Genomic DNA, 13,033 nt, shown 5'->3' with positions numbered 1-13,033 from the left:
CGTCTCTTAGTGCTGACAACCATATTTGGGAGAAGGAGCCACACTCCAGGGTAGCTAATGCCAGAGAGATTACAACCTTATCCCAATACCGCATCAAGAAGCGAGAACTGAGGGGAGTTATTTAAAAAGAAGTGGCGTTTAGGACAAAGGAAAAGCTACTTGAGGCCTAAGGCCGCCTCTTATTAGAAGGATAGGCAGTTGGTGTTTTAGAGCATGGAGTTCCCAGGATGGCAGCATTCTGGGTGAAGTTCAGTGTATTGATGGCTCATAGAATGCTAGTCTAAGAATTAGAATTGAAGGGCTGAGGATGTAATTCAGTTAGTGCTTACCTAACATGATCCTTCGAACTGATCCCAGACACCTCAGAAGAGGGGAAAGAAAAGAGATGGGCGTCCTAATTAAATGAACATTTTATAGTCAAATGTAACAACCATTTTGATCTAATGCCGTGTGTGTGTGTGTGTGTGTGTGTAAATGTACAGTAATCACCCCTGGCTTTCCTCCCCCCACAGTGGAATTTCAACATCAGTAAGTAGGAAGAGAAATAAATTTTATAGCGCTGATGTGCTGAGGAGCAGCGTAGATGTGTAGATGTTTTAGACATATCTCTTCCTCCTTGTCCAGCTGCATAGGTACTCATGATAGAGTCTAGGGGGCTGGAGAGATGGCTCAGCAGTTAAGAGCACTGGCTGCTCTTACAGAGGATCTGGGTTCAATTCCCAGCACCCACATGGCAGCTAGCCACTGTCTGTAACGCCAAGATCTGATAGAGTCTGAAGTGCTTTTCCTTTAGGAGTACGGAACCTGGCCAGACCTGCTCATTTCCTCTTCCTTCCCGACGTTATTAGAGAAGCCGGGTCTTTTTTTATTCCCCAGGCCCACTTTACTGATTTGTAAAACCTTTGTTCCTGTATTTCTCCTCTAGAATTCAGATTTTTTTTTTCTTCTGATGAACTTACTCTTGTGGGAATGACTTGAAGCTTTGTCTTGTCTTCAATGTATTTTGATCTTTAGAGGGCTCTTGGAAATTGCTCCTTCACCTTATGGCATGCTTACATTTTAGTTAAATTTAGTCTTAAGCTTTTAATATTTTGCCCTTTTACTAATCTGATAAAGTTTATAGATCATATCTCAGGGCATCCTCACCTTTGTTTTTGAGCCTCAGTCTTCTGTAACTCAGGCTGGCCTTGAACTTACTATGTAGGCTTGAGTTCTTGACCCTCTTGCCTGCTCTCAAGTGCTGAGATTATAGACATGTTCTAATCAGAATGATGCCTGACTGAGGTCACTGAGGTCAGAATACAAGTAATAAAGTATAAGAAACATCAAAAGATATATTTTATTATTCTTTTTGTGTGTGAGCACTATTGTCGTGTGTGGGGGTGGCCATAAGAGGGTGTTGGCACTTTGGAGCTAATGTTACAGGCAGTTGTAAACCTCCAGACATGGCTTCTGGGAATTAAAGAACAGTAAGAACAGTTAACCACTGGGGCCAAATCTCCAGCCTGCCTCCCACCCCCCTTTTTTTCTGAAACCGGCTCAGGTGTTACCTAGGCTGACCTCCAACTTACTATGTACTTGAGGATGAATTTCAACTGTTTGTTGTGCCTCTTCTTTGAAGTTCTAGGATTGCAGGCCTGTGCACCTCCTGGCTTTTCTTTTATTTTGTTTGAGACGAGGTACTCTATGGTTGAGTCTGCTTTAGAACTCACTATATAGACTGGGCTGACCTTAGTCTCATGGCAGTCCTCCTGCTTTAGCTTCTGAGGTGCTGAGCTTACAGCACCTTACATGAGCCACTACACCCAGCTCAAGAACTCAATTTATGATTTGGTAATATTTGCTTCTTTAAGGTGTGTTAGCTTTGCATTACCCTGACACTTACTGGAGATAATCAATTTAAAGAATTTTTATTTTTTCCATTTTTGAGATAGGGTTTCTGTATGTAGCACTAACTGTCCTTGAATGTGCTCTGTAGGCCAGGCTGGCTTCAGACTCAGAGATCTGCCTGCTTCTGCCTCCCAAGTGCTGGGATTAAAGGTGCGCCCCACTACCGCCTGGCTAAAGAAAGAAATTTATTTTGACTTACAGTTTTGACGGTTGTACTCCATGATGAGTTGGACTTTTGGTAAGACAGTATATAGAGTGCAATCCTCTTTGAGGACATTTTCCCAGTGATATGAAGACTTCCTATCAGGCACCAGGCAACTTATGCTTTACCCCAGACATTTAATGGGAGACATTTAAGACCTAAGCTATAGCAGAATATGGCCAATATCAAGGGCCTTTTTTTCAGGGCTGGGCTGGCTTAGTGGTTAAGAGCACTAGCTGCTCTTCCAGAGGACCAGAGTTCAAGTCCCAACAACCACATGGTGGCTCACAGTCATCTACAGTGAGATCTGGTGCCCTCTTCTGTCATGTAGGCATACATGGAGACAGAACACTGTATACATAATAAATAAATAAATCTTTAAAAAACCATGTTTGATTTAAACAATGATGTATATAAATGTGGACCGACAGCTGTAACCTGATTTATAAGTTACTTTTCTGTTTCTGTAATAAAACATAGTGGCTAAGGCAACTGTAGAAGGAAGAGTTTGTTTAGGTTTATGGTTCCAGAAGTAAGTATGTAGGAGTAATTGCAGGAAGGTTGCAGGCATGGTGACTGGACTAGTAAGTCAAGAGCTCAATCTTCAATTGCAAGGACAGAACAGAAAGAAGAGAATGAACCCAAAATGGCAGTCTTTAAACTCCAAAGCCTGCCTCCAGTGACACCTCCAACAAGGCCACAGCTTTGCAGCCTCTCCAGACAGCACCACAACTGGGGAGTAAGTATTCAGATGCCTGCAGCTGAGGCCACTGCAGACTACCACACCTGATTGGAAATACCAGTGATTTTTGTTAGTTAATAGATTTCTGTTAACTTTGTTGTTGTGCTGTTCTATTCAGGAAAAAAATAGTTTCTTTTCTTCCTCACCATCCCATGTTGGCCTCCAACTTTTTTCCTTCCTCCTCAGCCCCATCCCCAGAGTTGAATAGTTCCTAGTCATGTGCCTTGTGGAAGTTTTATATTCACGTCTGATTTAAATGAATTCACTGAATTTGCAGAAAAGTGGTTAACAGTAAAAGTAGAATGTAAATGCAGCTTTGGTTTCTAACTTTGGATTTAATAAAAAAAATTACCCTATTTAAAGTCTTAAGGTGCTAGGGAGATGGTTCTGTGGTAAGAGCACTTCTTGCTCTCCCAGAGGACTCACATCAAGCCCCTCACAACCGCCTGTAACTCTAGTTCCAGGTTATCTGATGGCCTCTGCCTCAGCACTCAAGTGTCATACACATATACATAGAAGTAAATGAAGTAAAAAAAAAAATCTTTGCTTATGAAGCAGAGATCGCTTAATGTTAAATCATATTCGTGTGTTTATAAGCAGCATTGCTAAGAGCTTGTCTAACAGGAGGATGGATGGACTATTTAAGCCAGTGGTTCTCAACCTATGGGTTACGATCAGCTATCCTACTTATCATATATTTGCATTATATGTAGCATGAATTCTAATAAGTATTAATAATAAAAACCCAGAGGGGGTGAAAGCTGAGAGAGCAGAGAAGCAGTGCAGCCAGCCATTAGAGCCACCTTTTACTTCTACCAGATCCTCCGACCAAAAGGGTGGTGATCCTGTCCTCAGACTCTATGCTCAGACTGCCTGCCACTGAGTGCCACTCTCCTCTCTGCCCAGCCATATCCCTTCCTGCCTCATCTCCTTAGTGCTGGGATTAAAGGTGTGAGCCAGCACCACCTGCCTGTGTTTCTCTTGAGACTGGATCAACCTAGTATAGCCCAGAGTGGCCTTGAACTCAACAGCAATCTCTGTGCTGTGTCTTTGAGTGCTGGGATTAAAAGTGTGTGCCACCATTGCCTGGCCTCTATATAACTGACTAGTGACTGGCTCCACACTCTGATCTTCAGATATGCTTTATTTGTTTAAACACAAACAAAATATCACAGTTATGCTTCATAGCAGTAGCAAAATTATAGTTACAAAGAAGCAACAAAATCATTTTATAGTTGGCTTCACCACAAAACCAGGAACTGTGTTAGAGGGTTACAGCATTAAGAAGATTGAGAACAACTTTTTAAAATAATACTGCAGCAAAGGGCTAAGTGGTCACTAATGGGAGGAAACACTGGAGAGAACCCAAGGAAAGGCTTGTCCGTAGTGACTGTATCTGGGTGGTAATTCAGTGTTGACCACTTGAAGGTTCACCTAGTGGTGATAGTTTTGTGGTATGCACACTGTAAATATGCTAGGCTTTGATACAAATTGTAATGAGGGCAGAGCTTTCTTTTCAGTTTTTTTTTTTTAACTGTGTGTTCGTTCGTCTGTCTTCTAACCATCAGTCTCCTGAGTGCTGAGATTACAGGTCTGTAATCTTAATATTTTTGCCACTACTTCTCAGCCAGTGTAGCCAGTCAAAACAAATTTTTTGATGAATTAAAACTTGGTATTGCTATAACTGAGGCTTTATAGGGATTGCGTGGAATTTACTGGTTTCAAATAGTCTCAAATATGAATATGCTTAAACTACAATCCTGTAATTTTTTGTTCAGTTTGAAAGTCAAGTGTGTTCCATATGGTAATTCACTTACGTACCATTCTGTATGGCATTGCTTACAGAATGTTAGTGTTGAGTAGATAGTCCTTTTCTTCTTGTTTGTAGTTCCTGGGCATTTTATTAAAAATCTTCACATGTGCTAATTCCTAAATATTTTTTTACATCTCATTTATTTTGTTAGTTTTACTTGTATTTTGTAGTATTTGGATTCAGGACCTCACACGTGTGACTCTTAGTATTTTTTGTTTGAAAATTACTATGCCTGCCATTTTGCTTCCATTCTTAACATGTTTTGCTGCAAGTGTATGTATAAGTATGTTTTGTTTTTATTTCTAGTCATGTAATCATGGCTGGCCTGGAGTTGACTGCACACCTGGTCTATCACTGACTGCTGAGTATGAGGCCTAAAGACGTGGGTCACCACGCTCGTCTTACAGGGTTTTTTTCCAACGGGAAAACTATATACTTGAAAGACTGAACTCTAGAGTGTTGATGTGTAAAGTTTAATTGAGTAGTACTTCCCTGTGTAGAGCTATTTGAAGATGTATTTTAACTTCTTTTATTGTTGTTTATTTTTGAGATTTTAATTTTAATTACAACATTTCTCTCTTTTCTTACCTTTTAGTTCTTGGACTCTAGGCTCTTCTGGCTTTCAAAGATTTTATTGAGAAATCAGCTGTTATTTTCATAGGTTTTTTTTTTTTGATATGTGACTTGTGTTTTTTCTCTTGCAGCTTTCAAAACACTTTCTTTGTTATAAATGTTAGTGTTATAATATGAAATTCTGTGGGGTTTTTTTCTGGTCTTATCTGTTTTCTGTGTGCTGCCTGTATCTGAGTATGTCTGTCCTTAGTTTGGGGAAATGTTCTATGATCTTGTTGGAGATCTGGTCTATGCCGTTCATGTGGGATTTTTCTACCTCGTCTATGCCTGTATTCAAAGGTTGTTTTTTTTAAACGGTGTCCTGCATTTCTGTATGCTCCTTTCCTATGTTAAATTTCTTTTCATGTACCTTGCGTATTTGATGGGTCACCTGATGATCTGTCTTCTTGATTCAGACTGTAGGCTTCTTTTCTTTGAGTTTTCTAGCCGTGAAATGTTGTTTTCAGTTCCTTCTTTTCTGCTTGAGTCTTCTTCAATATTTCTGTTGCTTTATTAAGTTTCATTTTCTGGTCCTGAATTGTCTTTGTCATGTCTGTCAACCTGGTGCATCACTCAGGCATTTATGCTCCTTGAGCTCTTTCTCCTTGATCTCACCGAGCTATTTCTGTGTGCTTTACATCCCTTGAATTCTTCTAACTTCAGTGTCCTGGCTCATCTAGGCAAGCATTTCCACAGGACCAGCAGGTTTCAGAGGGCAGACCTTGCCTTAATCTTTCACGTTGTTGGTATTACTCCGATGAAATCTGTGTGTTCTCTGTCTACATGCTATATGTATAGTTTGTTACTGATGGAGCAGGGCTAGGGAGAAGAGAATGTTGTGGTGGCAGAGGGGACTAGACTGGTGTACAGGATATGTTTCCTGTTGCCAGGTGGGAGGATGGGGATTTATAAGTCTGAGCGGAAAGGTTGGATGTGGTGCGGGAGTATCCTGTGGTTTAGTGGATAAGTGGGGGATACTGGCCCAAGCCTAGAGCTTCTCTGCAGTGAAGGCCAGTCTAGGCCACAGAAACCTAGCTAAATCTGGTAGAGTACACAGAAAGTGTGGATGAACAAGTCAGGGTACTCGCTAGGCTAGACCCTGGAGGAAGACATGGGAAGTCTGAAAATGGAGTGGGGTGGTGTGGTTGGCACAAAGGGTCCTATTGTTGGGTATGGGTAGTATGTTTTAATTTCTTGACTGACAGAATTTTGAAGTTTAACATCCTTTTTTCACTGTTGCCAGAAAAGATAATGTAAGTTTTTGGCCAAATTTTATAATGATATGTGTCTGGAGGGTTGGACCAACTTAGAATATTTTAGCTTAATTTCTAATCCTCCCCTCCTCCCCCAAACTACTGGGTTGACCCCAAGACACCAGTATCTCACTGAGCAATCAATCAGTCTGTGTCAAATACACAGCATAAATTAGTGGGTGGTAGAGTGAACTTGTCAAAACTCACCAAAGCAAATCTGTTAGTCTGGGTAATATTGTGCTGCTTAGTTAGATACGGTTGCTGGGGTGGTGGTGTGCACTGTTTAATCCCAGCACCCAGGAGGCAGAGGCAGAAGAATCTCTGAATTCAAGGCCAGCCTTGTCTGCACAGCTAGTGGTTTATAGTTTTTCACCTCCTAGGTGTAGTAATTCGTGTGCTTATCAAAAAGTAAAGTAATTTGAGCTGGCAAACTAGAACACACACTATGTATGGGGTGTTTAATATGTGCCACCCGCTTTTCCAGGGGCTTTTCCAACAGCATTTCTATGGTTACATTCAGATCATAAGTTCACTGTGGTAGGAAATACTGCTGCTGTTTCTGTACCATGGTACTTTGCCTGCAGTTAGTGTGGTTGTTTATTTCTTTTTTATTTATTTTTGAGACAAGGGCTTTGCTGGGACTCAGGCTGCACTTGAAAGTGCAGTGTGGTCTTCTGCTGTAATGCTTGACCCTTGTTGAGCTTTATTTATGAATCTGTTTATTTTCAGGACAGGATCTTATGTAGTCCAAATCTGCTTGAACTTTCCTTCTTTCTCAGCCTCTTCAGTGCTGGCTTTACAGTCATGTATAACCAGGCTTGGCTTTTGTTTGATTTTTTTTTTGTTTTTTTTTTTTTGTTTATCGAGACAGGGTTTCTCTGTGGTTTTGGAGCCTGACCTGGAACTAGCTCTTGTAGACCAGGCTGGTCTCGAACTCACAGAGATTCGCCTGCCTCTGCCTCCCAAGTGCTGGGATTAAAGGCGTGCGCCACCACCGCCCGACTTTGTTTGATTTTTTATAAAGAAAAAAAAAAACTAAGTATTTAAAAGTAAACAAGCAGCTTGCAAAGTAATTGTAATGAAAGCAGCAATTATCTACTTTTGGTTTCTTGTGTTTTATTCTTGTCTCTGTTCTCCTCTCTTCCAGGTTATTTTATCTCATTTTAAAATATTTATCTTACGTGTATTAGTGTTTTGTCTTTGTATTTCTGTGACCACATGTGTGCATGCCTTGTGCTTAAGGAGGTCAGGAGAGGGCGCTGGAGCCTCTGGTGCAGTAGTTAACTGACTTCTGTGAACTATTATGTAGGTACTAGGAATTGAACACAAGCTTTCTAGAATAGCAGTCAGAATTCTTTATCACTCCACTCCCTTCCTGAAAGCATTTTGAAGTAAATCACTATTCATGTTTCAAATATAAACGTTTCCATATGTCTCTAAAGAATAAAGATGTTTAAGGAACAGCCTTATAATATTTTAATTTTAAACAAAATGTTTTAAACTTTTTCACAATATTTAAACAAAATTAAGGATGGCAAGATGGCTCAGTGGGTAACAGTACTTGTTACCAGTGCTGTTCAACTGAGATCCATCTCCAGGAACCACACGGTGGAAGTCGGGCGCTGGCTCTGACCTCTGCATGCAAACTATGGCAAGCATGTGGACTTCTTCCACCATACATAAAATAAATAAGATAACAAATACATGAAAGCAACAGTGTTTTTGTGCTAAAATGAGTTCACAAATATTTAATGATACATTAGAAAATTGGTGGGTTTTGTTTTGTTACAGGGGATTACCCCACGTTTTACGAATGCTAATCCCGGCTCTACAACTGAATGCCACACTAGTCTCAAGCAATGCTTTCAAATAAATGTCCCAAGCCAATTTAATTTATGTCCAGTTAACTATAATACTTATAGTTGTGGGGAAAGGATCATATAGTTATATATTAAATTATTCAGCCATCTAGTTTTTCTTTCTGCATTGAAAGCATCTTTCATAGAGTTTTTAAAATTTAAGATTTTTAAAAAGTAATCGGTTTCTTTGTGTGTGTGTTAAGTCACCTGTAATGTGATCACTCAGGAGGATCGCTGTCCCAGGCTACTCTTGGCTCTATCGGAAACCCTGCCTCAAACAACAAAACAATGAGAAATAGCGTGAGGTGGAGGCCGTTCTGGACTACACAGAGAGATCATGTCTTAGAAAACCAGAAATCTGTAGGGGCTGTTTTTAGATAACTTAGATCAGATTAACTTAGATCAGATTCTGGCATGTGTACTGTAGTTCTTTACTTCTTACCCTAATGATTTTATTTCATATTACCATATTAGCTATTAACATATTTCATATTAATGATTTTAACATAAGACAGACTTTGTTTTCTAATTACTCAAATCCCACAAAACTCCTCAGTGACTTTTTAAAGTTATTATTTTATTTTTTTTATATTTATGGGTATTTTGCCTGCATGTATAAGTCTGGGCAGCATTTGCATGCAGTACCTAAGGAGGCCAGAAGAGGGCTTCAATCTCCTGGAACTGGAGTTTTAGATTGCTGTTAGCTACCTTGTGATAGACCTGAACCAGGTCCTTTGAAAAAGCAGTCATCGCCCTTCGCCAATGGGCTGTCTGTCTTGTCTCTCCAACCTCACCAAGTTACCCAAGATTTCAAGGGTGTATTATCTTGGAAGCTAGTTCTGATTTTAGATCATCTTTGTGTCCAAACTTAAAAAGCTAAAAGCTCTCTCCCCTGAGCTTCTAGAAACATAGCAGAATTCTTCCTTTTTATCTTTCTGATTCAGTGCTTGCTGGTTTACAGGTGCAGACCCTGCCCTGTTTAAATAGTTAAATAGAATAGTTTAAACCCAGTAGGCCAAACAATGTGCTGTCCTCTTTGTTATTCGGAACAACACTGCTTTAACATTTTAGTGTGCAGTCCCCGTTGTCATTAGGAACAACACTGCAGTAACCCGCATACTGTGCAGAATTTGTTGTTGTTAAGAGTACTTTTACTTACACTATTTAGATTGATTTTTATTTTATGTGTACAAGTGTTTGGCTTGCATGTATGTGTCTGCACTATGTGAGTGAAGTGCCCACAGGGGCCAGAAAAGGTTGTCATAGTCCCTGGATGGTAGGAACTGACCAATATTCTCTAAAAAACATCAAGTGCTCTTCATCCCTGAGCTTTCTCTCCAGCTCCCTTTTCTTAACCTGTGATTGTCGTTTTGTATTGTTGTGTGTTATTTTGAATGAGTTTTTTCTTCATTAATTTTATTTCCCTTAATCTATACGAAGATGTTTTTGTTATTCGTACTTGCATTTTTCACTAGTGCATTTTTGCTCATTCACCTGTGCTTGTAAGAAACATTTCCAAAACCAAATAGAGAAATTAGTGATGTCTCTATATTTCTTTTTGTCTGTTTTAGGATGGCTACCATAGAGTAGTTAATGTTGTGCCAAAGAGACCACCTCTGCTAGACAAGAGACCGCCTCTGCTAGACAAGAGACCGCCTCTGCTAGCCAGACCCGATGAAGGAGGCTACAGTAGATATTACAGTCATGTTGATTACCGAGAATATGACGAGGGCCGCAGTTTTTCCCATGATCGAAGAAGTGGCCCACCTCACAGAGGAGTATGTAAATTTCCCCCGTGTCCTAATTGTTCTTTCTTTCAAGTTTAAAATTCATGTAACCAAAGTTTGTGTGCAGGCCTTGGAAGTAGAATGGACACCTGCTACTTGTGCTCCTTTGTTGCTTGGCTTGGTTTTATTTGCAGCCTCTTCCTACTCCCCTTTGCAATAGGGTCTTACTATACAGATCAGACTTGCCTGGAACTTGCTTGCCTCCTGCCGCAGCCTCCTGGGTGCTGCAGTGCTAGGTCTTCAGGGTTTGACGCCCATTCCAGCTAGCTGCTGTTGACTGTCAAAATCTTGTGATGCCGGATAGTAAGTAGACATTAATCCCAACATGCTTGCTTTTTCTGTGGTGCTGGGCAGTAAGGCCATGGCCTCGCTCCTGCTAGGTAATACAGCTCTTACTGAGCTGTGTGCCTATATCTGGACTATGCCTCATTTGTCTTTTTACCTTAAATTTGCAGGGATTTACTGATATTCATGTCCCTGTTTATAATTGCTTTATTTTTAATATGAGAAGTGCTGTGGGTGAGGTGGGTTTAAGTTGATTACCTCATTTTTGTTAGAATTTTCATAGTCTGTGTTTAAGGTCTTTACTATTTGAGATTAGAGTGCAGTCAAGCCATTGTTTCAGATAATAAATGCTTAAAATGTTAGCTTCTAAGATTAGCAATGTGTTCTTGAGAATCTAGAGGTAGGTATTTATGGTTTTAATAATTACTTTCACTGAAAGTGTTGGAAGCAATTGCTATGTCTTAGAGCATACAGATTTACAAGAGTTCTTTTCTAGACTGTCCGTCTTCCCTATAATATATAACATGGTAACCAATATAATATGTGTAAACACTATACTAACTGACCTCATGTTGGCAATTGAAGAAATGGAGGTAAGTGATTTCCTGAGGGTCAGTCCTTCCTATTGTGAGCCCTGGTAGTTCTAAAGTGGTAATGGGACTTTTTAAGCATTGCTTAAATTTGCAGTGCTACAGCTACACCTTTCTTACTGGCATTGCTGGCTTTACTATGTGTACTATATTACCTTTAGGAGGGTCTAGTGTTGGGAAGTAAGCATCATTTCTGTACTAGAGATACTGGGTTTTACTGTCAGACCCATTCTTCGGGTAGTCTCAGGGAGAAAAGATTTGGTCATAGCAAAGACATCTTGTACTCTTTCATGAAAACTCTTGTTTTTATCTTGTATCATCTGGTAAGTTTTGTGTTCACTAGGCTTGTATTTGATACCTCATGAACATGAATGTTTTTCTAAAAGCTTGTAGTAGTGTTTCGGCACCAGCATGGTTCTTTCTTTCACTCTTGATTGTCTGTGCTGGGTCAGTTGGGAGTGAGAGTTCCTGCTTTGCATGCTGAGAAGTCTTCTGTTCGGTCCTCAACTCCACAAAACCGTATTAGTACAAAATTCCTTTGTCCTTAGACTTAACTTTTTTTTCTTTTTAAATAAATAAATAGCACACCTGTGGTCCTTAAAACTTTTACACCACTAATTTTTATCTAGAATTTACTTAAAGAAACTACTTACTGGGTCCGGTATTTTATTATAGCTATGAAGTTTTTATTTCTCTTGTTTTTATTGAACATTGAGAAGGAAAATAGACACTTTGAAGTGTTGGGTTTGTGATGTTAATGAGGAAGATGAAAAATAATATTTTAGCTAAATGAGTTCTTACTGTAGCTAATTTGCATGTTGTATTGCTTACTTTTTTATTTCTTTTGGTTTTTTGAGGCAGTCTCTTTCTATAGCCCTGCCTGTCCCATAGCTTGCTATGTAGATCAGGTTAGTCTTGAACTTAGAGATCTGTCTGAGATCTGCCTGCTTTTGCCTCTGGAGTGCTAAGATTAAAAGCATGTATCACTATGCCAAGCCTAAATTTTATTTTTATTTTTATTTTTTATGGGTGTGTTGCCTGCATGCATATCTGTACTCCATTTGTCAGTTCCCATAGAAGCCAGAAGAAAGCATTGGGTCTCCTGGAACTGGAGTTAACAGATGGTTGTGAGCCACCTGTGGGTGCCTAGAATCAAACCTAGGTCCTCTGCAAGAGTAACAAGTGGTCTTAACCCCTGAGCCGTCTCTCCAGCCCCATTTGGGTTGGTTTATGTCTCTTTGCACATGTGTTTTAGAAGACCTAATGTGCTTGCTTTGTTTTATTAATTTTAAATTTGTTATGAGATATTATAGTATTACTTATTAGTGATAATTCTTACTAGAGTGCTTGTAATTATGCATCATCCAGTGATAAACGAGGAAAGAAAGTGAGCAAAACGGAAAGAGCATCAAGTTCTTCACTGAGCTTGAACCTGAACATTGGTGAGATGGTTTGGAAAATGAAAGGTTGAACAGTGTACACTTGGCTTTTTAGGCCCTTGTCTTTAGATAACAAATGATCTGTTGTCGTGTTGACACGTGTCTGTGGCACTGAGTCTGTATGTGTCTACCAAGGGAATAATGCATTTTTAAAAATACAGCTAAGAGTTACCATAGGTTCATAGTCGTCTTTAGCTGCTGAAATGGGTGACTTGTATCTTTTATTTACTTTGTTTTATTTTTCGGAAGTTCAGTAGTACCTATAGAAGTCTTTTTACCCACATTGTGATTTTATCTTAGAGGCTGGTCAAAATGGGTAACAAAAGCCCAAATTAAAATTTTTATTTTACAGGATGATTCTAGCTACAGATGGACAAGAGATGATTATTCCACAAGCCGACAGCCTGAACACAGGTAAAAAGATAAAAATAAGTACTTTGATATTTATTATTTCTTCTTTCTTTTTCCTTCCTTCCCTTCTTTCCCTTTTCTTCTCACCCTCTCTCCCTCCCTTCCTTCCTCCCTTCTCTATTTTTATTCTTCTTTAAGGTTTGTTTTTGT

At 39.6% G+C, this 13,033-nt stretch overlaps 1 protein-coding gene across 8 annotated transcripts in view; it reads left to right on the top strand.

Moving 5' to 3' along the window:
* Positions 1-13,033, top strand: part of Pphln1 (periphilin 1) — an 86,891-nt gene that overhangs the window by 14,442 nt on the left and 59,416 nt on the right. For 5 of the 8 annotated variants that reach the window (XM_041672368.1, XM_041672370.1, XM_041672371.1 and 2 more), the window contains 2 exons: positions 9,943-10,149; positions 12,825-12,886. In XM_041672368.1, the coding sequence (XP_041528302.1) occupies positions 9,943-10,149; positions 12,825-12,886 (269 nt within the window). The remainder of the gene's footprint in view (positions 1-9,942; positions 10,150-12,824; positions 12,887-13,033) is intronic. The other 3 variants (XM_041672374.1, XM_041672373.1, XM_041672372.1) reach the window with 1 other exon arrangement.

Source organism: Microtus oregoni, unplaced genomic scaffold, assembly GCF_018167655.1.
Source record: "Microtus oregoni isolate MIOR12 unplaced genomic scaffold, Mior012 000022F_ref0000154, whole genome shotgun sequence".
NCBI classification, from domain to species: Eukaryota; Metazoa; Chordata; class Mammalia; order Rodentia; family Cricetidae; genus Microtus; species Microtus oregoni.
Note: the sequence above shows the minus strand (reverse complement) of the source record. Positions and strands in the feature narration are given on the sequence as shown.